This window comes from Tribolium castaneum, chromosome 4 (assembly GCF_031307605.1).
Source record: "Tribolium castaneum strain GA2 chromosome 4, icTriCast1.1, whole genome shotgun sequence".
NCBI lineage: Eukaryota > Metazoa > Arthropoda > Insecta > Coleoptera > Tenebrionidae > Tribolium > Tribolium castaneum.
This window is the reverse complement of record NC_087397.1, coordinates 601185-628431: the sequence shown is the minus strand read 5'-3', so window position 1 is coordinate 628431 and position 27247 is coordinate 601185. Positions and strand designations below refer to the sequence as shown.

At 36.1% G+C, this 27247-nt stretch overlaps 1 protein-coding gene across 1 annotated transcript in view; it reads right to left on the bottom strand.

Moving 5' to 3' along the window:
• Window positions 1-27247, bottom strand: part of mspo (M-spondin) — a 44942-nt gene that overhangs the window by 971 nt on the left and 16724 nt on the right. Inside the window, exons 2-6 of the mRNA XM_967774.5 lie at window positions 5966-6177; window positions 5497-5601; window positions 3065-3244; window positions 2656-2933; window positions 17-180 (exon numbers count right to left, since the gene is read on the bottom strand). Of these exons, the coding sequence (XP_972867.1) occupies window positions 17-180; window positions 2656-2933; window positions 3065-3244; window positions 5497-5601; window positions 5966-6177 (939 nt within the window). The remainder of the gene's footprint in view (window positions 1-16; window positions 181-2655; window positions 2934-3064; window positions 3245-5496; window positions 5602-5965; window positions 6178-27247) is intronic.

Below are 27247 nucleotides of genomic sequence, written 5' to 3'. Positions count from 1 at the left end.
CGCACCAAACACTCACGGTATTTCCTGATGTTCTTCCGAGGCTTGCGGTACTTTTTATGGTGGTGGTCCTTCGAATGACTGAGATATGAATCGGCGATGCTGTTTATGATGGCGTCTTTGTCCCCTCGAGGGACCACGGCGGGAATCGAAGGGGATGTCACAGAGTCGTCTCGTTCGTTGCTGGAAATGGAAAGCAAATTAATATTTCAGATACCTACACAAAATGTTTTATAGATTTTTCTTCGAAGGAAAGACTGCTTTAGCAAATCGTATTTTAGATATACCACAAATGCTGACGTGGATCATTAAAAAAATATTCAGTATTGACCAAAAAAACTCCGAAAAGTACCCATTTAACAAAAAAATCCACTGTAGGTAACCCTTTTTTTCCTTAATTCCTACATTGATTCCTACAGTTTCGTGTTTTATTCGTTCTAGTTTAATAAAAACAGGAAAAAAAACTGGTCTAAAAACATGTTTAAAAACTTAGAATTTAATTTTTGACATAATTCTGTAATTTATTGACTTACTTTTTATGAAATTTTGAGTTATAATTTACTTTTTGCTGAATAAACGCTTAGAAAACGAAATTTTTGTTTATTTTCGACCAAATTTGGTGATTTTTTTCGTCCTAAATCAATAAAATAGGGAAAAACTTGAATTTTAAACAAAAAAAAGTGTTTAAGTCTTCAGAACTTGCAAAATAATGTCATTTTTTATATAATTCTGTGACTTGTTGGCTTCATTTTTAAGCTTAATTTTTAAAAAGTTTTAAGCAATTATCGAGTTTTTGCTGAATAAACGCTTAAAAAAGATAAATTATTGGTTATATTCGAGCACATTTGGTGATTTATTCGTTCTAAATTAATAAAAACAAGAAAAAAACGTGATTTTTTTTTGTCTAAAAACGAGTTTAAATCCTCAGAACTTGCAAAAATTATGTCATTTTTGACAGAATTCTAAAATTTATTCGCTTGCCTTTTAAGAAATTTTGCGCAATAATTGAGTTTTTGGTAAATAAATGCTTAGAAAAAATAAATGTTTGGTCATTTTCAACCAAATTAAGTGATTTTTTCGTTCTAGTTTAAGAAGAAAAACTCAATTTTTGGTCTAAAAACGAGTTTAATTCCTCAGAACTTGCTAAAATAGGGACATATTTGACATAATTCTGTAATTTATTGGCTTTCTTTGTAAGAAATTTTGCGCAATAATTATGTTTTTGCTGAATAAACGCATAGAAAAGATAAATTTTCGACCACATTCGTGTTTTTTTCGTTCTAGGTTTTTAAAAACAGAAAAAAAACTGATTTTTATTATGTAAAAATTTTGTAATTATGTAATTTTTGACGTAATTCTGTGATTTAATGACTTACTTTTTAAGAAATTTTGTGCAAAATTAAGTTTTAGCTGAATAAACGCTTAGAAAAGATAAATTATTGGTTATTTTCGAGCAAATTTGGTGAATTTGCAAAAATTATGTCACTTTTGACATAATTCTGTGACTTACTTTTTAAGAAATCTTGCGCAATAATTCAGTTTTTGCTGATTAAAGGCTTAAAAAATGTAATTATTGCTCATTATTGATCAAATTTGGTGATTTTATTCGTTCTAGTTTAATAAAAACAGGAAAAAAACGTGTTTTTTGGTCTAAAAACATGTTTAAATACTCAAAATTTGCAAAAATTATGTAATTTTTGACATAATTCTGTAATTTATTGACTTACTTTTAAGAAATTTTGAGTTATAATTTACTTTTTGCTGAATTAAACGCTTAGAAAACGTAAATTTTTGGTCATTATTGACTAAATTTGGTGATTTTTTCGTTCGTTCTAGTTTAATAAAAATAAGAAGAGAAACTTGATTTTTGGATTAAAAACGTGTTTAAATGTTCAGAACTTGCAAAAATAATGTCATTTTTGCTATAATTCTATGATTTATTGACTTATTTTTTACGAAACTGTGCGCAATAATTGAATTTATGCTGAATAAAGGCTTAGAAAAGGTAAATTTTTAGTCATTTCCGACATATCTTGCCAATTTTTTTGTTCTAGCACTTAAAAATAGCATTTTCTGTCAATTTATTTATATAAATCTTGTGGAAATTTTTTTTGGGTTAATTTCATGAATTCTTGAAATTTCATGAAACTTGAAAAGAAAAAAAAAACTAGTTATGTTTTTGTATATTTATTGGCAAAATTCAATACACGACCAAAACTCCGTAGTAAGTTTTATTTTAACTAAGGAACAGAAATTACGTAGCTTGGACTGAAGATGGATGTAAAAAACGTCTCTTAAATGTCAGCACCAGCATTGTAGAATGCAAATGCAAGGTTGTTGCACATCCATTATACTGTCCGGATTTGGTACTCAATGATCTTTTAAGTATTCAAGTCCTTAGTGGTTCGAAATGTGAGAACATGTACAATTTGGTTGAAATTAGTTTAAAGTATTTTTTGCGAATGCAATAACAAGACGCGCCATTTGCGTAATGATCGATTTAAATGCGCCAATCGTTTGGCATTTTCTGTTGTTGTTTCATCAGCAAACACATTCCTATTTACAAAAGCGCCGGTAAACGTTTTGTAATTTTTTGCCGCGCGTATTTATATTGTTAGATCGGTTTTTCGAAAGCAAAATATTATTCTGCAGCCTTACATGCTGTTGAGTGATCTATCGGGATCAGATGAGGCTCTCGAAGTGGCACTAGTAGTCGTGGATGTCGATAGAAGGAATTGTTTATATGGACGGGGTCGAGGTCGAACACGCTGATGAATTTCCTGTTCTTCGCGTTCTTCTTCGATTGCTGTCTCAATATCGCTGTTTCCGTTTAAAACGTTTATGCTGTTTTGGGTCAAGTGCTCCATTTTTAAAACTTCATAGCGCTGGTCGTCTTCGGCATGATGGAACACTTCGCTCAGCTCGTACTCTTTGACCTGAAACGACCGTTTCCATTCATCAAAAAAACTCAAGCACTTTTTTAATCACGAAAAGGTCCAAGTACAGCTCTCGATAAAAGACATTTCCAGTTCATTTCCTGCCGAACGTATGCCCTTTAAGACATTACCTTAATAAATTGAAAGGTGCCGATGGGCGGCAGGCGCTTCAGATAGGGATAGAAGAACGATCCAGCAGGATGAGCGGGGTAATGGGCCGTAATGCGATAGGCCTCCCCTTGCGGTTCCGTCGGCCAGTTGGGGGCTGTGAACGTGAATCCGTTGTCGGTTCCGGCATCAATCGGATCCACCTGAACATAACCGCAGTCTAAGTGACAATTTAGCGAGTGGCAAATGAGGTAGGTACGATACATCAAGCAACAAGGGCCCCTTTAGTCTGCGGATTAAGCACTTTAATTGACAAATTAAGACCGCACAACGAGCGCGACTAAACGGGGACTTAATTGCGCCCAACCGACAGACTGATTTTAAAGCCAAGATGAATCAAGAGAAATATGAGAATGCTGCTAGTTAGGTGAGATTTTTGCTTGATGGAGAGAATGGACACGTGAACGCCGTAATTTACGCCTTTAATCTACACAAGATCTAATGTCCCTGGGAACAAGTAAACGCAAGGAGAATTACTAACGCTATAGTGTTTGAAGAAAACAAACAAGAATTAAAAATTTAATCTCAATGTCACTGCAGCCCGGCTTATTAAAAATGCTGCTAGAATTACAAGGAACAATCTTTCAACGGGGAAAATTCCTGTGTTTCCAATATAATTGTCCACACGACATTTGCCGGCATTCAAAATAATTATAAACTATGAATAAAAATTATACTTTTGAAGAAATTTGGCATAATAATTGAGTTTTTGCCAAATAAATGCTTAAAAATGGTTAATTTTTGACCATTTTCGATCAAGTTAAGTAATTTTTTGGTCCTAGTTTAATAAAAACAGAAAGAAAAGCTTGATTTTACTCTAAAAACGTGCTTAAATTCTCAGAACTTGCAAAAATATTATCTTTTTTGACTTACACAATTGAGTTTTCCTAAATAAATGCTTAGAAAAGGTATATTTTTGACCAAATTTGTAGAATTTTTTCGTTCCAATTTATTAAAAACAGTAAGAAAAACTCAACTTTTGGTCTAAAATGTGTAATTCTGTAATTTATTTTTTAAGAAATTGTGCTCGATAACTGAGTTTTTGCTGAATCAATGTTCAGAAAACGTCAATTTTTGGTCCATTTTGATCAAATTTGGAAAGTTTTTCGTTCTTCTTTAATAAAAAGAAGAAGAAAAACTTAATTCTTGGTCTTAAAACGAGTTTAAATTCTCAAAACTTGCCAAAAAAATTGTCCTTTTTGACAAAATTCTGCGATTTATTGGGTTACATTTTTTTTTAAATTGGGCCCAATAATTAAGGTTTTACTGAATAAACGCTAAGGAAATGTAAATTTTTGGTCATTTTTAACAACATTGGGTGATTTTCTCGTTCTAGATTAATAAAAGTAGAGGAAAAAACGTGTTTAAATCCTCAAAATTTGCAAAAATTAATGCCATTTTTTGGCATAATTCTGACATAATTGGCTTACTTTTTAAGAAATTTTGAGCAATAATTGAGTTTCTGATGAAAAAACACTTAGAAAATTTATTTTTTTGGTTATTTTTGACCAAATTTGGTGATTTTTTCGTTCTAGTTTAAAAACGTGTTTAAATCCTCAGAACTTGCAAAAATATTGTCATTTTGGACACAATGCTGTGGTTTATTGACTTACTTTTTAAGAAATTTTACACAATAACTAAGTTTTTGCTGATTAAACGCTTAAAAAAGGTAAATTTTCGGTCATTTTCAAACACATTTGGTATTTTTTTTGTTCTATGTTAATACAAACGAAAAAAATAAATTTTTGATCTAAAAACGAGTTTAGACGTTTAACATAACTCTGTGATTTACTGGCTTACTTTTTAAGAAATTGGGCGCAATAATTAAGTTTTTGCTGAGTAAACGCTAAGAAAGCGTAAATTTTTGGTCATTTTCAACAATATTTGGTGATTTTCTCGTTCTAGATTAATAAAAACAGAAAGAAAAACTTGATTTTTGGTCTAAAAACATGTTTAAATGCTCAGAACTTGTAAAAATATTGTCATTTTTATCATAATTCTGTGACTTACTTTTTGAGAAGATTTACGCAAAAATTGTGTTTTTACTGAAAAACACTTTAATTTTCGACCAACTTTGGTAATTTTTTCGTTCTAGTTTAATAAAAACAAAAAAAACTTGATTAAAATAAATTGCAAAATAAAATAAACGTTTAAGTTCCAAAAATGAGTAGAATATATTTATCCAACTAATGGTCTTAAATTGAAAACACTACAAAAATTCTTATAAACATACAAAAACACCACGTAGAGAAAATAAATACGTTAATATTTTTTGTGAAAATTGCATCAATGATCGAGAAACTGAGAAAACGATGTTTTGAATAATCAAAATCGAGAGGAAGGAGAAAACATTTGGCATCCTAAAATATGTTTAACCGGTCAATTAGGCACTTACCTCGATTGTGATGCTGTCTAGCCAATTACCGTTCACGCACAGATCAAAGCTGTCAATCCCAATAAACCAATCTGGTGATGGAATAATTCGTGTCATAAGCGAAACCTACAACAAACATCCCGATATTGTCAAACAATTAATACTTTATGCCAACATAATTAAAAATCGTCCCTTTTGCTCTGTAAACGATCGTCCTTTATTTGAATTTCTCAAGTCCGCGTAAAAGGCAGGCAAAGCGAAGAATGTGGTCGCCATGAGGAAACAAGTAGAGCTAATAAACAATGAATGAAGCTGAGGAGAAAAGAGCAGTGGCCGGTAATGAGATAGATGCGTGGTCACGATCAAGCATCAGCACGCTGGACACGCGTCCTCGTCACTCTACTTAGATAGCGTTCTTTATTGTCTAAGCTTGTGCCCAGAAAGATCGCAAAATTAAAATGTGCGATCGTATCGACACTTTTGTATTCACCCTTGAATGGTTTCCATCGACGAAGAATTCCGCTTCGGTCCTGCCGACGCCTGATGTGATGGGAGGAGCGTTGAACTCATCGTAAATTCCTCCTTCGCCTTGACTTTGCTCCTCTAGGACGTCCGAGCGGCCCGTCTCAGCGAACGCTTTCACTCCAGGTGATGACTTCTGGCCCAGCCGGAACAAAGTGAACGACTTGTTGTGGCTTCGACCTGCAATGGGAAAAATGATCAATCCTCGAGATTTATTTTATGTTGATTGCGGATATTAAGGCCCGAGATAATTCGCATCAGCGGCAAAAACAGGCCAAGAAATGAGACCGGGTTTTTGCGCGGCAGCAACTATGAGCATTATATTTCGAGGCATGTATCTGAAACATCCGCTATTAAAACTACATCTAAAACAGGCGACAGGTTTTATGAATGTAAAGACACGGTGTATAGATGCCATCATGAAATTTAAAAGCATCGCTGCATTTTGCTCCTCTTCTTCTAAGGTATGCTTTGCTGCTGCACTGAAAACATTCCTGCTTTAACATCCTGCGACATCGATCTGTTTCCAATAATACCCATCTTCTCGGAGGTGCATTCAACTTTAAGTCTGCGAAGGGACAATATGAAGCGGCTCGGGGAAAAGGTATTAGAAAAGTCTAGTGTTATTACTGAAAGGTGATTTCTGTTTGTTACAATGGAGATAGGGTAAATTCAGGAAATGAAATTTTTAGAGATACTTAACGTGGCTATATTGTGAGACGCTCTCAACAACTCATCAAAAGACGTCTCAACAATAGCTTTTTAATAAAGTTTCGTTTCGGAAAGACATTAAAAATGAAACGGCGCTCCCAGTTCTTTTATTATTTAGAAATAATAAATTTCTAACGTACAATACACGAGTAAAACGCCTTTGTTTAACTCTATTGAAAAAACCTAAAACCTTTCCTCAGATTTTGATGCAAATCCTCTCAAGGCTTAAATAGGCCCCGGCAAACATTTTCTTCCCGTGTCGCCAAACCGTATCAGCCACATAACGAAATTAATTATAAAAAAGGTAGCGAAACGAGATTTTTTATTCGGCGATCATCCGAGTCGCTTCGTTTTTTCCCTTTGAAGTTAAAAGTCTTGTAAAAGTTCAAACGTTCCCAACGACGATATAAACGTATTACCGAGTACTTCATAAAAGTAATTTCCTCTTCACAATACACTTGTGCCTGTAGTCGAGGAGAATTTAATCAAAAAGATTTAAAACTTAACAAATGTTTCGCTAAACGTGATTCGATGTGCGAAAAAATATTCTAATAAATTTACGCCAATAAAAGAACACTGGTTTTATTTTAATATGGGGACGTAGTGTGGAACGTTATTAAATTCCAAATTTCATCGTCTAAAGAAAACCTTAAGGCGAGTATCAAAAATACATTAAAGGAATGCCATTTATGAAGAATCTTCTTTAATAAAACTTAGCCATGTATTATGGGAGATTAAATTTTTGCTTTTGTCAAAGGAAATTTACTATGGCCTTCGGGCGCAGATTTTATAGACATTTGATGCCAATTATTGCTCAAGTATTGTATAATTAAAATCGTGGAACAAAACATGCTTTGACAAGTTTTAATCAATTTTGCTCAAACTACTCGTTTCGTTCGAAATGTTGAAAATAATCTGATGAGTCGCTACAAAGATCGAGCAAGCTATTCAATTTATCGCTGATGCCCTGTGTAACGTTTCGAAAATATCGTCTGAGATAAAGGCAAACATTTGCGCTCTTTCAAACCATCGCACTAGAACTAAATATTTTGATTCGATATTTTGGTTAAATCACCTGTGCTGGAGTAAAAAAATAGAAATTAATTGAAATAATTAGCTTTCGCTTAAAGCTTGAATAATTGATTCCCGTGGCGTGCAAACTTATGAATTGATCGCCCCGCAGGACCAAATATCCGTTTCGTCTTGAAAAATTAGTTCTATTTCATGAACTCAAGAGCGGCAGCCCCAACACGGGCGTTCTTTTCATTCATGATAAATGCGTTGGGGTACAACGGTAAACGCACAAGTCTATACAAAAAGCTGTTATTAATTCCGATCGCAGGCTGTCATGGCCAGCAATCATCGCAGACGTTAACAATAAAAACAATAATTCATATTATAGCCATGTAGGGCCGAGTCCGATGCCTCAATTAATTAAATTCACAATCGTTTCAATAATGACGTTATATTATTGGGGGTATAAATAATTTTAATGATTTTGCGGACGCACCTGTCGGTAAAAAGGGATGACAGGATGCTGAAGAAGAGGCAGATGTGGTTGACAAAATTTAATTGATTAACTGAAAAAACAGTCCACCTGTGTTGCTGCTTCGAGCGAATTTTGCTGGCAGACAGGGGAATGATTTGATGTTTCGGTAGACTTGTCTAGGACTAGATCTGGTTAGGTGTTTATCTCTGGAGCGGATAAATAAATTTAATGAAAGTCAGTTGAACCTGTTTATCTGGCGAGTGTAGTGAAGCGCGCGAGCCGCAAATCTGCAAATAAAAAGTTGCTGGAGATCCGGTGTGCATTCCTTGAAGATTAGTTGCAGGACTGCCTGCACCTTGTGCACACCTGCCAGACTAGACCGATCGACCACTAAGATACGGTACAAGAATCAGATCGACTCCACACATAAACAATACAATCACCGTTAGCTTTCTTTCTTTTCCGACACAAACTCGCCCAGCCACGGCCATTTTTATTGACCATTGTCTCAGTTTTTATTCAGTGGTCTAGTTCCAGAGCCGGACTCGAGACCATTCCAACGCACTCAAGGCGCTTTCGGGAACCACCAAAATATTCAAACAGAATGAAAATCAATGAATATTAAAAAAAAAACTTTTAGGCATTATGGTCTTAACTAATTTCGTACGCTTTTTCAGGTTTATATTCTCGCATTCCTTTAATCTTTTACAACTCTGAATTCTCAGATTCTATTGTCCTTACATCCTTCGGTTCTGCGTTCTTACATTTTCTTGGTAATCAAGTATACACTTGTAACTTTACATTCTTTGATTTTTACGTTCTTACGATGTTATTCCGAGAAACTCTTAGTAGTGAGCAAATAACACAAAAATTCATTAAATGAATCAAAATAAATTCAAAGTCATAGGTGAACCAGACTTTATTCCTCGGCCTTTTATTTATGTCTGCGTCGGTAATTGGCCCAATTCGGTATAAAAATTGTGAAATTAAGGGATCGATTTGTAAAGCGCTGCCAATCGGCATAAATCAGCGAGTTTGCGAAGTTTAAGTGCTTCTCCCAGAATCAGGTAATCGATCGTTGTTCGCTTTGGTAAAAATTTGGCTTCTTGTGGAAATTTGTCTGTGTGTCTCCAAAACTTTATTCGTAAACTTTTCCAAATAAAAGTCGTAGGTGGTGATTTATTTACTGCGGCTAGTTTGTCCAAAGCCGAGTTATCGTCTTCTAATCTCTACCTTCCCAATGATTAAATAAAACAGTAGACAGTGAAAAAAGCTGGGCAAAAAATAAATTAGCCGTGTTCTTTCTTGGCATAATTTTAATTAGCAAAGATTCAGGCCATCAAATATTCATGTCCGTTTAATTAGAGCGCTCTCATTACGTTGAAAATTAATGAGATCAGCAAAGCTCTAACTTTCGCATGTCGGTGATGAAGCGACTTTAATTGACTGCCTGCTACTGTCTCCCTTTGCTGCCAACGGACGCCTGCATTTTGCAATTTTACAGTAATTGCAGTAATTATGCGGATATCTCCGGATATATCTGCACGCAACATCCACAGACAACAAGACCCTCACCAGACGATTTTTTCAACGATTTCAAGTGCAGCTTCTTTTTCAAAAGAATGCGCTAAATCAACCTTGACAGTCTGCACTTTGGAAGAATTATAACTCTAATGCTCGGGAACGTCGCAGAATTTATTGCCAGGACTGTACTATTGGTCTATAGAAGATTATTTACAATCGTTACAATGTACTGTTCACATTTTTATGCATTGTTCGTGATAAATTGCTCTATTAGCGATCGTAAATTCATTAAAATTGCTAAAACGTCCGGCATAACTTAAAGTTCGGATGAATCCCTTACACAATTTCAAACAAACGAAATTTAATAATATTGAATTATGGTCGTCTAGGGTTAAAGTCAACAATGTGTTAATTAAACACAGAAATCCGAAGTTAACTTAGAGATTAACTATTAAACAAGTAAACTCCAGACAATACGTTTTCCGCCGAAACAGGAATCAATATTCGACAAAAGCGAAATTAATAAAACCGTTATAGTCACAAATATTTACTAGTGTCATGGGGCAAATTTCATATTACGAAAGTTTTTATATTTGCAAATGTGAAAAGTTTCCAACTGGAGAGACGTGACTTGAAAGGTTATCGAATTTTTCGGAAACTGACACATATTTCCTAGAAAAATAAAACGGCAAACATCGCAACTTTCCTAATTAAAAACGCGATACGAAACTCCCGACATGTTCCAGGATAATTATCAAATATTTACATTGCCAATTCCGTGTTTCCCGTCCTTCATAACATTTTCAAAGCAATTTATTAGTCCGTTATTGGCAGTGACTGTTCCGTTTGCTTGTTTATCTCATTAGTCGTATTGCGGAATAATTGACGATTTAAAATCATGCATAAAATTTATAAATGTCCGCGTGTCGGAAACCCGGATAATCGTGGAAATACCCAGCAAAAGCACAACCCTCTGGAGGATTGCGGCGATGCATAATTACGAACATTGGAATAAATTCGTGCAAGAGGCGATCGAGATTTTTCTTGTTATCGTGCTGAAATATGAGTAAATTTCAAAATTCCATTTGTTAGAGAAGGAAATTGAAATAATGGCGCTGGATTTGCATAAATTATTCCGCAAAGCCCCTTCTTAATAGAAAATCAGGACATTGTTTGGGAACGTTTGTACGGAAAAGGGGCCATAACGAACCTTAACAAAACAATATCAGAGGAAGAAAACGAGACGAGAACTCACTTTATTAATAAAAAATAACAGCATTACCGCCGCAATGTCCCCTTTTTTGCTCGCACTGTCAAACAACAAGCAAATCGACTTGGAATTACCCAAGAGACTGGTATATTTCCATTTAATGACCCCCATATTGCAGCCACTAATTCCAAGAGTGCTTAAGTGTAATTAGTGACTTGATGCACTTGCGGCCATGTAAACATTATTAAGGCGCGCCATAAAGAAGCCCTCATTAATTAATATATTACACGTTTTGTTCGCAAGTGAAAAAGTTCCTCTGTATTTACTTCACGTACACGCACAAAAATCAACCCTGCAAATCTAGATGAGACTTTAATATCGTTGAACACAAAATGAACGACGCTAATTACAATAAATAGGAAAAATTAACAAATTATAGTTGTAAATACCAATTGCTGATGCATTTGTAAACGCTAAGCCGCTTAAGCCTTCAATAAATATGGATTGTTGGTGCAAAAATGGTGGATGCGCCGGGATAATCGGATTTAATAATAAACAAACTAGTTTTTTCTTTCGAATAATTAAAAAACTAGATGTATGTAATTATTTTGCTCTACTATTTTAAGAGCAAAGCGCAAGTGAGTATGTTTTAGATTTACTTTTAATAATGCAATGTATATTTTGCCACAAAATAATAATTTGCACTCAATGCTAATTAAAGTGAGTTAATAGGAGAAAACTGATTGAGGGAATTAAACGAGTATAATTTTTAATTAACTTTATTTCCACTAAACAATCGATGCAAAATTGGTGGATGCGCCGGGATAGCGACCGCAGGAGCCCGACTTTCAAAAATGTTTGTGTGAACTAGTTTGAGTAGATGTACAAATAGAGGATATTTGAGCTGAATAGAGCAGAGTAGTGTTGCATCTGAAACCGGAATCGGGATTAACGATGTAGCTCGTACTTTGCATGTTTGCTGTACGTTTTGGTAGTGACAAGTTCAGTTGAGAAGAGCGCAGTTGTATATCAGTAACGGTGACTGGTGGTTGGCCACTATATAACTCACGTCCGAGGATTTTCCGGTAATTTGTTCCAACTATCGAGTCAACCAAATCGAACATGTCGTGCGAAGCCGTAAAACTCCAGCGAGCTGCAAATATCGAGAGAGCACCACGTCATTCCGTTTTGTTTTATGCGACTGTAAATTGACGTTTTGTCCAGATGAATGCAGCTGATTGGCCATCAAACTTTGGGTTGAAATTCAAGAGTCGAACTGGGATTATTTCTTAACAAAGTGTGCAACAGAGCAAAAAGTGCAGCCGCTTAGATAAAGGCTTAATTCCGATATCGATTGGAGGGAGAACAAACAAACCGAATTCGCTTGGTTTTATTTCATCTAACTCGCTTTTAATTAATTGTTTAAAGAAGTTTGCGCAAAAATGCAGTCTGGGGGCACTACACTTTGAGGAACGGTTTTATTCCTGCTCCATACTACCGTCTTAATTTATTTATTTCGCTCCTTTGTACCAACTTTTTCCTTTACAAGGTTCGATTGATTTTGGATTTAAAGTTTCAAACGAAGCTTTAACCGTGATACAACTTTACAAAGCATGTTCAATCGGCTTACATTCACTCACCTTACTTTTATTTTACGAGGAATCTGCGTTAAAACAGAAATTATACTTTATTTAAAATGCATGCAAGTTCTGAGAATTGTGTTTGCATAATTTCCCTAGGGCTGCTATAGCCACAATCCTACATAGTTTGTCAAAGTTGCACGACTTTAGCTTGACCACAAACTTAGCCATTGAACCAACAGCTAAATCTATTTCGGTAAACAAATAGCACAAATTTATAGTATTACAAGTGCAAACAAAAGTAGCCCCACGATCCATGAACTGCATTAAAAATTTCTTTAAAGCACAATAAGTACACAGACTGAGAGCCCTCGAGTAAAATAAAGTGGTCTCTGTGTGCATTATGTCACCTCCTCACGCGAGTCTTTGTAAAAAACTCGATGCGATCGTATTTGAGGTTGCTGGAAGTGTCATAAATATTACCTAAATGTTTCCACCGTACATGTTCAGCAATTTTAAAGCAACTTTTATGGCAAAACATGATTTATGGCGATATTACAAAACGTGTACGTAGCGTATAGCATACAAAAAACTACCAACAATAAAATGACCCCATAAAGTTGTTTAATGGCTTCAGTTGCACCCCGTAACTGAATTTGATATCTCATTAAAATTTGGTTCATCGACAAAAACGCGCGAGCGAATTTTTAGGGACGGACGGAACGGTTGCATATATGAGAAGAGACTATCAATTATAATTTTTCTTGCTCCGTTACACATCTTCTTTTCAACGAAAGTTGTGTGCCAGTGGTTGTGTCATTAATCAAACGTCTTGTCTGCTGGAAAATCACCGTTGGAGTAAAAATTAATAAAAAAGAAACCGGCAAATAAATGATCTAATACAAGAGGAGAAAATATAAGGAACACGTGGGTGGCGTTTATGTTTTTTCATTACTTCTCGTGCCCGGATTTATTATTTTTAATTAAATTCCAGATTTTTTGTTATTTCAGCAGGAGACAATTCGGGCCGGAAATGTTTTATTCAGCAAAACGCAATTAAGGGCAGTTTGCAAGCCGAGAAGAGCTTTTATTGTAATATTTATAAGACACATAAAAACACGATTTAATATTAAAATTAAACTTTATTTTTCACATGACAAGTGGGAATACCACTAACACGATTTTGATTTTTCTGTTAAGTAATTTATGTAAAACGCAGCTCCAAATTATTTACACAGTCATTGTAATTCATTAGTGTATTCATGCATGGTTGCCATTTTTAAAAGTTACAAATATTTCGTTATGAATATACAAATTTACCAATTATGCTCGATAATATAATATCCATTTATATAAAAACATTTTTAATGAAAATTAAAACATTTTGCGTTTGCATTAATACAATATTATTTTGCATTAAATTTACGTCCAAATTTAAAATAAAAAACACGATAGCTCCTTGAATGGTGACTTCAGTCACACTTTTCTGAACTTGATGTTAATATTTTCCGCACGCTCATTCGCCGGAAATGAACGGTTCTCCCATCCTTGTAAGTCATAGTTATGTAACATGTGCACATTAGCATAAAAAGCATGCGTTCTGCCCACTGATGTCTCGATAGCATCACCAGCAGACACGTATCAAGTATCGGCCATTGACAAGGTCACTGTCTGTTAGGTTTCCTCGACGGTGGGCGTCTGTTGGAACCCAGCGAGGATGCTATGCTATGATAAGTGAGGCGAATGAGTCAAGCTTTGCTCCACGCCGTCTGCAGTGTCGCAGGATATGCGGGTATTATAACTTGAGCCATAACGATGTACTCTAATCCGTTATGTTCGCACAGGAAAACCGTCTGATGAAAAAGGATATAATGGCCTCGTTTACTTTATTCGGTTATTAACAAGACGAGAGCTAAATAAAGCTCGCAAAGTACGCACTTGCTGCGGTTAAGGAAATGAGACGGTTCAAATGTCTTCCATCATCTATATCTTCATCTCAAAAAATAAATTTGTCTTGTTAAAAATGAACGTATCAGACACCCTTTCTATTTTTCCTTAATTTCTGTTTTTGTACAACTTCCTAAAAATCCTCTCCAACCTCTAACCATCAAATAAATGTTTCGATGGTAATGGCAACATCATCAAAGTCTTCCACAAATTAGCACCAGGAGTTTTGGTACAGTAGTTGGTCCCACGTTTGTCGATCGAAAACAATAATTTGTGTTTACGAAGCGGTTCAAGTATTTAATGAATTATAGCGCGATCCATCAACTAAATTGGCTTCCAACGTGGTTTTTTGTCAAATCTGTCGTTGTCGGCGTAATAATTCTTCATTATTAATAAAAAAATTCAGTTTCCGGTTGAAATTCGTGTTAAAAATTGTGAGAAATACTTCGCGTTAATGTAGCATGTGCGTGTGAAAGTGGCTCTTGTGTGCTATGTATTCGACATTGTTCGTCGCAATTATATGACAAGGTCTATAAATTAATCGCAAGAGGAGCTCTCCTGACACTTAATTTACTTTCCTGCCGTTTTATTTATAGGCAATGATTAATTCTAAGGAAATAGGAAAGGGCCTTTGTTCTTGCCAAATCAGCACAGCACTTGTTTACATGAATGGGGGGATGGAAGAACGAAACACGACAACACTATGTTGCTTTCAGACATTGTTCGTTCAGCGGAAAGGTTCCCGAACTTTACTAATTTAATAGATAGCGAATCCAGGGATGATAGGTTCTTAAAACTTCTTAAAACGAAACATTGGCCAACATGAAAGAACAATTTATTGAAGAATCTAATAAGCATTAAGCCTCGAGAGAAATTGCATAGGACTGATCAAATGAAATTATTGATGTTACAACTTTCCGCACCGACATGAAATTTCATTCGAGTCAAAAAGAACAACGCTTCGGAGATAAGGCAAGTCTCCAGTGGCATCACGATCATAAATCTCTTTCCAAAATTCAAACTAATGCAAGAAGTGATTCTTATTTGAAAAAGTTGGGACACTTGATGTAGAACAAAGCGAATAACTTGTGATCGATCTCGCAAATCCACATTTTTTATATTGCATTCTAACAATTAATCAGTGATAAAACCCCCATCAGACGAACCCAAAACTTGTTGTGATAAATGATAAACAAAAACAGCATTTGCTAGACAAATGGAGATTTGGAATAGTCTCAGCTTGTCGTAATGTATGTTTTCTCCCAACTTTGTAGGTCAAAAGTTCACAGTTAATCATTTCTAAACACACATCTCCACAAAGTTTGTATTAATGATAATGTTATTGCATTATTACAGTAGACGCAGGTAAAGAATGTTTAAACGGTAAACAAGCTTTTGTACAAGAGAATTATTTTATTCATCGGTGAAGTGGTTTTCAATATAACCACCTTTTCTTAAATGGTCATTAATTGACAATGAACGTAATGGATTTGACATTAACAAGTATTTTTACCGCTGGCAGTAATGAAGTGTGGGCGTGGATGTAATTATTGGAAGCCATTAAGCGATTAAACCGGCATTTCCACGAAAATCCTGATTGTAGTTCCACGTCCATCGAACGAATCGGCTTAATAATCGATCAAGTTTGTTATTGATTGAAAGTTCGTTTAAGATTAGGCATCGAATTTCGAGTATATTTGCTATTAGAGCACTTTAAGCGGATTTGCGATCGAGAAGTTCGGTAACGAGAGCACTGGCTCTGGGCCAATACTTCCTGCTGAATCCTTCTGGTCAGTAAAACTTATTCCGAGCGACCGAACGGCTTTATTGTATTTTGTACGAGTCGCTTTCGCGATCTGTCCATGATAGCTTCTCAACAAGTACTAATAGAGATGTTTACATGATGACAACGCAAATAGCGTTTTCTCGAGGGTGACTTTTATTAATCACGCGCGTTCTTAAGGGCGGCTGTAAAAATTTATTACTTTAGGGCAGGGTCAATCGAACGGCGCTTTTATGTCGGGAATAAAATTGAAATACGACCAATAAACCATTAATAACATTTTTATACTTTTTATATTATCATCAGTGCGATTTTTTTATTATCATATTCAAGAGTCCGAATAACGGTGGCGACCTCGTAAAAGTCACGAGTTTGTGCATTAAAAGATTTTTGGATTGCTGAAATGCATATAAATTCCGACGGAATTTGTTATACCTCCAGTTCCAAACTTTCAGCGATGTTATTTCTTGTGTTGGAGATTGCGGAGAAGTTTTATTTTCTTTGTCGAAACTCACCTGAAACAAAACGAAAATATGAGTACAAATCCTTTTTCCGGTGGAGAAAAATCTGTTAGTTTCGCTACGCTTTTTCTTTATAAATATTCATGAAAGAGTCGCAAATAAACAAAGTTTTACTCCCATCTTGGATTTTTCAACCACTGACACATTATATCAAACGCAAAATTAACAAACGCCGGGTTTTTGTTTACGTTTTTCCGTCTGTATAAACACTAAACAAACATTTCCTTTCTCCCAATGTTTTATTTTGATTAAATTGATGTCGTATTGACGGAAATTTAAAAAAATAGGGCATTTTTGTTGTATCATCGTCTTGGAATTTTTCGCCTGTCAGTGTAAACGAGTTCATTTACGAGGACGCGAGTCTGCTTATTATAACCCGTAGCGGAATTGACAAGATTTTTATAGATGTTTCAGCGAATTGATAATGTAGCAGAAAGTGTTATGTTTTATTCAAGACGGTGCTTGAACCAGGCGTAAAAAACTAATCAAAAATTTATCCTGAGTGGAAAACGGAGGCTACCGCCAATGAAATTTAGCATCAGAGGACACCCGTAAGCCTCTGCAAACGACTGCTCATTAAATTTCCATAATTCCGTCTAGTAATTGGGGCATGGAGCTAGTTTTTCAATATTTGAAGTTGTGGCACCTAAGGTGTGCTATTTACATGCAAATGTGCCATTTCCTTAATGCGCAAACAATATGTTGCGGTGCATGATATACGAGCGTTTGATGCGCCTGTAAATTACACCACCGATACGACAAATCGATTATTATTATCGTAGCCGAGTGTCTGAGCGTGTACTAACACGACAGCCATTATTATTGAATAGCGCGCCCTCGGCCTGGACTGTGACCAGTCAGGTATGACAGCCACCGCGCTCCGGGAGGAGAAACCCGCTTCCGGTAGTCCGGAACAATGCGTCATTGCAATGTCCAGCCCGTGCACGCTACAAATGTGTAACATTGTGATTACACAATGTGGACCAGCGGGGGCAGCGCCAACAGGTCCTCGACAATAATCCGGGATTTCCGGCTTTTTCAATATGCTTTCACGTTCCAATAGCGCGACGAATTACCTACAGACCTAGCCAAAAGTTTAATGACACAAGTGGACTTATAATAACTATAATTTGCCCAGCAATAAATTAACGAAACATTTCTTTCTTCATTCCTTCTGTTCTTATTTTATTGAATTGTTATGGTAAAGAGTTACACCGTTTGATGTACAAAATTGCATTACCTACAATCTCATTTTTCTTGCTTTTTGCCTACAAAACTAAAATTCTTTGCTTTGGCTAAGCTTTGAAGTAATGAAAAACCGTTGACCGAGAAAGACAAGCTTCAAATTTAATTGTTGTTTGTTCCACAATAATTTATATATTTGTTGGATAACAAAAGAGCAAAAGCCCCTCTAAACTGGCACGTATTTACCCTCAATGCTTACAATGTTGTTAACGAGCAGCTAAAACCCAACCCAACAATACTTTGTCCATTCGAGCGTTTTAACAGACAATAGCGATATGGACAAGACTTAACATCAAATTTCACCTGAAATGCAACGCATTGTTTCAGGTTTTTGATCTCGATTATACGTTTGCAGTTGGCTGTGATGGTATATTTAGATGGGCGCCGTCCAGCTGTTTGCCGTTCTATTAGCGTCGATCGGGGACACTGTTAACTACAGCAAGAAAGTAATATTTGTTGGGTTCGAACGAACCAGCAAATTTCATAAAAAAGTTGTAATTAGAGCCGTGAGTGGCCGGGTGGTTTTAATTGGGTCCCCCATGGGGTGGGCGGTAACGGACACCTGCCTTTCCTCCAAATCTCCCCCAACATAAACCATAACGTACAGCAGGAGCGTTTGTCCTGCCGCACTGCAGGAATAGTTTATTACGGCACCGCAGGAGTCCGACCTAATTTTAAACGAACTGCTGGGCGAGTTTTTTGTTCGTTTTCACCTGAATTATTTGATGTTTCGGTGAAAAGACAATATTTTGCTCGACTATAAGCTTGAAATATTGCACAAGCCACTTGTTTTCGCGCTGCAACATAATCTCTAGTATTTCTCTAAAATTTAATTTTAGATGAAGCTGCACGTTTTAGTGTTGATGAGAAAACGCCACAATTATTTATGTCGCAAAGGATTATTACAGAACCTTGTGGTACTCCATAAAATAGTCGAAATGAAGCGATGTGTAAAGTCTTGAAATAGTCTCATCAAAGACGAGTGTTTGTTGCTTATTAATTACCTGAGCGAAATTCTTGTACCTTTTAATTGTGCGTCATGTAATTTATGTAACGTGAGGAGGTTGTTTTGGAAGTAGTAAATTAGCGACAAACATACCGTTCTCCTTAATTGCAGTTGAAAAAACACGAAGAACTTCCCGTAAAAATAAATCCGAAATTTAATTTCCCTCAAGAGCCAGCGGCGACGTGAATAACGTGCATATTTATTCAAATAAAAAGCTTCTTAAACATTTTTGTTTTTCTTTCCATTATTTAACCATTCAATTTGAAGTTGTTAAATGTGAATACGGGGTCAAAAATTTATTTCCCTCAACGAACTTGAATGGAATAAGAAGAGACGGTGCTTCTATCAAAGCAAACAAAACGGATTAACACTTTACATAACAAGTAGTTGTATCCCATGTACCACTTTATGAATTTTAATTAGTTGCAGAAAGATATACAACTCCGACTCAACAAAAAGTATTTATTCCGTTTAATCCCCGATGAAAGCGGCCACTTGTGAAATATTGCAACCTCAGTAAACTAGAGTTTTATTGAAATAAAGGGTCGGATGTTTGTCGCAAATTTCATTTTAATAAATTACGAACGCCTCAAGTTGAAAAAGTTTGGAATTTTTTTAATTATCGCGAAGTTCTTCCAACTTCCAGTTTGTTTTATTGCTTTTTAAATGCGTACTTTCATCTCATTTTGTGGTCCACTTGGAAAATTATCGAAAACAAGCTTGTCGTGCGTTTATTGCCGAAATGGTGAGCAGAGCAATTCCTGCTGGATCATTACTCATCAGACCTGCAAAGGAACAGGCCGAAAGCAACAACGGGACACCAAACAGGATGCCAACGCCGCTTAATGATTACAATGGAGCGTCGCGGCGCCGGCATCGGGCCAGCTGGCGAGACGCCCGTGTTTCTAATACACCACACTATAACCAAATATAAAGGTGTCTTAACTTTCATAACTACAACAGCACGAGTAGTACACCGAACACCCGTCTTTGAAATTCCTCTGCATCTTCCTTAATTCATTAAGAACAAAGCAAAAATTTCAAACCGATAACTTGTTTGTTTCACCTCGGAAATATTTTAAGTTCGAGCTTAGTTACTCACGCTGGCTTATTTTTAGATAAAATATATTTTCTCAGCGTCTGGTGAGAAGACAAAGTTGGTCTATGATGCCGCTCAAGTGTTTCGCCCCAACAGGAGTTGGGAATTTATTTTACGACCTGAGCTTTAATTAAAGGACAAACACTAATTCATTCTAAAAAATCGGACTTCTTGGAAATGCACACTAAAACTGACAAGAAGATGAATTTTTTAAACTCTCTTGGCTTCGTAAAGTAAATAATGGAACAAACGATTGTCTTCACCTTGTGACAGAGTCAGGTCCAGCATTTTATTTTAGTTTGTTTGGTACAGTAAGCCTTATATTTAGAGACCGGATTTTTAGTTAAAAACTTCATTTAAGTGTAAAAAAGTTGTACAAAAACAGAAATTAGCTATTAAAGTAATAATAGGAAAGTTCAAAACTCATTAAGAAAAGCCCTTAAAAATTCAGTCAATATTTATATTTTTTAAGAGTTAAATAACGCAAAAAAACACAAAATCTCGCCATAAATGTCTTAATTATTTCAGCCTGTTTGTTTCATTTGATAATTTTTAAATGGAGGTCGTCAAGAGATGGATAAAGGATTGGGACTATCTGCTTTATAGCCGACGTCTCGTGAAAAATTGAATTCAAACGTACGGCTGAAAATTCTTTGAGAGTGCAGATAAGCAGTGCAGAATGCAGCGAACGGAACATTACCGATAATATTTGCATATGCATAAAGCAAGTCCTCGACGTTGAAAATTGAACATTTTCGATAAGGAAACGAGTATTGGAAATGGTATTGGTGGTAATAAGTTGAAATTAAGACGCTTGGATCTTTTTAAAGACGCTAATAAATGGGCTCGCCCGGATCGCGTCAGGTGGGATGTTTCTTTCATGGTGTGTAAGACTTTGGTTGAATGCGGGATTAGAGTGTCCGGGGAGTTGGCATCCCTTTGGCAAGCTTAAGCTTGATGAGTGTTCGGCACATTGTTATCGGAGAACTATTGTGCTGAATATTCAAACGAGACTTAGAGTTGTTCGCCATAATTAGTTCACTTATTGTTCTGCTCGCTTGGTAAGGACCCTATTAGCCGAAGTTAACCGCAAATATGCGTGGTAAATTCACTTGCCATTCAATATGGGGACACTTGAATTGCACGCTTCGATGAATCTGTGAAATACGCGGCATTAAAAGCGCCCCAGCGTTTTACCTAAGCCACGGCCGAGATCGATGATTCGCTCCTATATGTCAACACTTACTCACCAACTCGCAATTCTTGGCGACTTATCAAAATTGCTTTATTGTTTCGCAGCACGAAACCGAAGCAGGGTTAATTTTTATCTCGTGAAAAATTTGATTTGTGAGAGAAAAAGCCTTGGCATCGAGCCTATTCCGGGGCGATTTTTTTATTTCGGACGAGATGCCAGCTAAGGGGCATTTAGCTTGCCGTGTTTGCACCAAATCAAGTTATAAATGGAAACAGACAAACAAGTGGCTCTTTTTGTTAGATAACAAATGTTGCAAAAACAACGAATGTAAAGCAATTCACTTTTATGTCTTCACTTCGCTTTCAAACGTGAAACGCCAACAAACAAAGCAAATAAACAACAAAGAAATTTGCAAAATTTCATTTTTGTTAACGCTCTACTCTGATGCCATCTCTGAAATTAATAGACAGTCTATTTCGCAAAAGACTCTAAAGTAGAGCTGAATTTGAAAAATATATGAGAAAGGGAATATATTGCCTTCTCTAATTTGTACTTGCAATATTAAGTGTGTTGTCGAGGAAATATCACTTGGAACAGCTTGTAGACATTTATTTTATTATGACCGTAATACAATTATGAGCAAACTGATTATCTCCAGCCATCCAAGTTGGATGCATAAGATTTTACGAGAACTAAACAATAAACTTTGTGAATTTACCTATAGAAGTAAAATTCGAAGCAAACTTGGGAAATTTCCATATTATATAGATAGTTAAGCATAACAATCAATATATTCGCGAAATAAGAAAATTCATTGTAATGTTATGAATAGCGCGATCATAAAAACCGTTTCTTCCGCAATAAAGCACCTGCTTTGGCGCGGTTATTAAAATTTTATTTAGCAATTTAAGTGTAAATAACGTAGCGAAACTGCAACCTCAAGGCAAATATATTTTTATTTATAAATCTATAATCCCCCGGAGCGCCAGCGGCGGTAGTCCCAAGCTATTTAAAAGAAACTTTCGGTCGTGAATACAATAAAAGGACACGTTATTTCCTGGAGACACGAGTCTCGTCACTAAATCGGATATAGAAGAGGATTGTGCATTATGCAGTCAACCCCAGAAGTGACCCCGTTGAGGTCACTGCGAAAGATACAAAAAGAAATGCGGGGGCTGAAGGAATCACGTCTCAAGGAGAATTTACTGTTTTGTAAAGCTACCTGATAACATACGAAGACTAGATGCAATTCCTGGGCGAGGAGATAAATTTTGCTCGGCGGAAACCTGTTCTATATTACTTGTCCCTCCAGAATAAAAATATATAGCGTGTAATGTTTCAAAGATTCCGAATTGGACATTTTTCCGGATGAACACTTTGCATACTCAAGTCCAAATATATGTCAAATTTTGACTAGTTTAGTGCAGTCGTAACTTGCAAGCATCCGGAGGAATTAAAACTACATTGTCCGCAAATATGTTTGGAATAAAACTGACAATAACTTTTTCCACCATATTAACCGCACGCTCGTAAAACCTCCTGCTACCGTAAACAGTAATGGCCCTCCAAATAGGGCTTTAAAATATTGATAACCATGACCGTCCACAATTTCCTCAAATTCTAGCTAACTACCAACATCTGCCGATTAAGTGGGCAGTTGGACACTTTTCAAGGTCAGCTTTACACATTTTTCAAAAATATCAAGGCTCGAGTACTAGTGAAAAATATGCTTTTGTTGTTTTAAAATAAAAAGTGATTTCATTGCATTATTTTTATTCACTTAGATTGCTAGTGACACACTTTTGTTTGCCAATTTTTTTTAGTTATTTTTATTTGACCTGCGAAATATTTCCACGCCCCTATTTTGCCCAAACATTACCTAATTCTTGTAATGGTGCATAATCCCTGACACATATGATGTATGATTGATTATTTGCCAAAAAATGACGCCAGATCGTTCAACTCCATGATTAATTACACCACAATGCAAATTTAATGATCTAACGAAACAGAATATTTACAACCGGAAAAAATGAAAAAATCGCTCATGAATTAATTGCGTCTCGATTCCAGTCTACTCAGCTGGAAAATTTCGTATGAAATGAAACGATTTTATTTTTATTCATTATGTTAAGTTGTTTCTGCCCATTCCGCACGACCTATTTCCGAAAATTTTATTTAAAGTTCCATTATAGCTGCATGTGAGTCGAAGACACCGTGCCAGGTTTCTCCGGAAGTTTCTAATTACCTGGAATAATCTGGATTAGTTCCAAAATAAGTCAGCGACGAGTTCAATGGACACGAATATTATAAAATTCACTCGACACTCAACACTAAATTCATTTCGAGTCACTTAACTATCATTAATGCATAAACTTAATTACCCCAAGTGGCACAACTTAAAATTACGTTTAATTTCGTGAATGCTATTAATACAGCTGGGTTATTTGTACCCGGCACGAGCTCAACTTCTAACGTTACAAGACACTTCATACATCAAAATGAGCTTTAAGAGTATAATATGACACGTGTTTTCTTTAGCAAGGAGGTTAATTATAAAGTTTATTTGATTGTTAATACTCTCAAATTCTAACCTGGCGATGATACAGTTTACTAATTCAGCTCTTGGAATATAAATGTCAGGCTGGAATTTTAATTTAAATATTCACACTCAGGTTTCTGCCTTTGATGGCTCCATACACCCTCTAAGTTTGGGTCTCGTAATGTTTGTTTTAAAGCCATTTCCCACAACCTGCCTAATCTCTCAAATTCCGCCGCTTCTACCCGTTTGAGAGAAAAAGGTCAAAATAATCGTGGGGAAAATTAATTTGTTGCGATTTTTGGTTTGACATTCAGTTGTTGAATATTCATGGTATTAGTGCGGCAAATTGGGATTAATTTTGGTAAGTGTGCTTGGAGTCCAACACTTATAATATAATTGATAAAAGAGTTCCAAAAGCCGTGCAAGAGCTGTTGGGACGTTATTTAAATAAGCTATTGGCATGCAAATGAGTCTGTTTCATCTATCTAAAGCTGTGACTTAATTCAAATATCAGCGCGCACTCTTCTTTGTCTTTCGAGCCGAAGTAATGATATTTGCGACGATAACGAAGTCTTGTCGCGGCTTTGATATCCGAAGCGTCGAGAGCACGGCAACAGTGCATGTGCACTGCTTTCACACTCTCCATCAATCTGGCAAAGTTTAATTTGCAGTTTGTATTCCAGGGAAATTCCTCTTCCAATTTGGTTTCCATCACCGATCTAATTCTTAGCTACCCAATCGAATGCTAATGGACTGTAACGACGCATCCGATCTACCGAGTAATGACTTGCTGATAATGTCGGCCCGATGTGCAGCTTCCCTGTTTACTTTTATTTTTAGCCCTAATCCATTTGACTATCAACTAGATTAACCACTTTCGACACCAGATATTGGCAAAAATGGGCATCCAGTCACAACCAACTCGGCTTGAAGGTGCAATTATTTTCTAATTAATGAGAGCACCACTCACCGAGAAAGTCGGCCAAATCTCTTACTTCCAACTTACAAAAAATTAAATGAAAGCTACGAGTTAATTTGCATAAGCCTTCATTAAGCTCGCTGCTCCGGATGGAGAAGCAAAACGTTGCTTATGCACTAATCTAAACGAGATCGTCGATAGTTAACAAAAATTACCGTTTAAACGACGAAACAATAAAGTACCTACTAAAGTGGAAATGCACTGATTTCATTAAACGACGCAGTGATTTAAGTAAAATAAATAGAATTTTCAATTGTTGAGTTGAAATCTATTCTCGATTATTTTGAACAAATTTTTTTGCATTTTAGTTTCAAAAATTAATGTTCCATGAAAAAATCGTGTTAAACACAAGTCGTTGACAGCTACTTTTGAAATACTATTTGAGAGGTTTTAATAAGTTGGAAAAAACTAGAGAAAGCTTCAGATGGGGGGATAAGACGGTATTTGGAGAGTGAGACGACATTTGGCGGAGGTCGTGAGTCGCAAAAGGAATAAAGAGCGTTTAGTGATTGAGCGAAACTCTGAAAATATGGAAATGGAAAACAACATATATCAAATTCTGTCGTCTGTTGGTTACATTAGAAGTGCATTACCTCAGCGCAGCTTAGAGATACGTCTGTTATTACTTGACTGCAGGAGAATAACTGATGCAATACGAATTTCCATATTGTGACGTCGGCCGTTAATAATCCGAATGTAATATGCAAAACGGTCTTATTAATTTGGACGTCGTTGTGAACGCACCAGCAAATTGCATTTAGCGAACCCTCGACCATTGCGAAAATTAAAACTCGATTCGAGTTTACGTGGCTGATCTTTGAAAATCATTATGTGTCAGTCTTAATATACGTGTAGTATAGAACAGAATTTAAATTAACTAGAATCAACGAATATTTTATCCCAGAGGAACCGGTGCTCTCAGAATTACCCCACACATCGTACAGCCAATTGGATTTCGCTCTGGCGACTACGGTCCCGGAATATTAAATAATGTCACCGACACGTCAAATAGAATTTTTAAATTATTTAAATTTGACGCCGCATGCCACTTAAACTACCAATTTACATCACAATATTGGTATTAATTTTTGATAGAGGGGCCGATTTCCAATTTATCCGAGGACGGCGTACACGCATTTGTTGATGTATTTATTATGCATGCACTAAGAATGACAACCTGAGCCCTTGTCACAATTTAAATTTCAATAGGAGGTCGTAATGCATGCCGTACGTTTAAAAGCCGAGATTAAGATAAGCTGGCCAGGCATTTAATGTGGGAGGGTTTGCAATAATTGCGAACATATTGAGGCCCTAAATCCAAACGGACGCCATTACCATGGAAAATTGACGACTTCTGCAACGCCAACAGCCAAATGACTTCCGGCTAACGACCCCAAAAATTACACTCCTTTCACCCTTTTCCGCAGAGACATAAAAGAATACTCGCATTTACGATTTCACATACACACTGGCTCGGCTACGACTTTTCCCTGCCGTTAACGCATAAAAATAGACGAAATTTCATTCATTCGGTTATAACTTTTGTTTGATGTTGTCTTTCACAAATTATTACTAAATAGTAAAAAGTTCGCCAAAGGCGAAATACAGTTTTCAAACCCGTTTCCATTTTGTTTTTTCTTTAATTTCATATTTTCGTAAAAAGTGGCTTTGCCTTTGAACCGCGACACAAAGGATTCGTGTCGTGTTTCCTACCAAGGTGGGAGAAGTTCCATCTCTAAATTTAATTGTGACCATCTTTATTCGCATAATAAATCATGATAGTTTGAAATCCCGTAGTTTATTTGTGTCGGAGATAAAAACGATATCAAGCTCAGCATCCGCGCCAACATGAAAATTTTATGTCCATTGCGTTTATTAATCCATAAAATATGCATTATCCGGCTGAATATTCATCCCTCGCTCGAGTTAATGAATCGGTTTACAAGACAACATTTTTCCGTAAATAATTTCGTCAACAATTAGAATTTAAAATGGGGTCAGGCTTATCAAAGTATAAATTTTTTACGGCATGCCGTAAGGCAAATTATCTCATTTACTACACTTTATTAGCTGTACGTTTTTATTAGAAGCTTATTAAATTATTTACGGTGCTCGGTTTATGTGCAGCCGCCGCTCCGGATACCTGAATGGACGCTTTTCATCTCCATTAGACCTGGTGTTCCCCTATGTTTGCGTTATGTCACTCCGGACTCCGATATCCCTGTGTCGCAGAAGTGGAGAATTAGGCTCACTCTAGTATTTATAGCTTCATCTCGCCCCAACGTCTGGAGAGAGTGTGGTTAAAGCAAAACTAGAGGAAGCACTCCCTGTTAATAGCTACTCCGCAGTCACACCGTTCCCAAGATGTGTTCATTTTTAGTGATTTATCGCGATTTAATTAATGGAAGGCGACGACTAG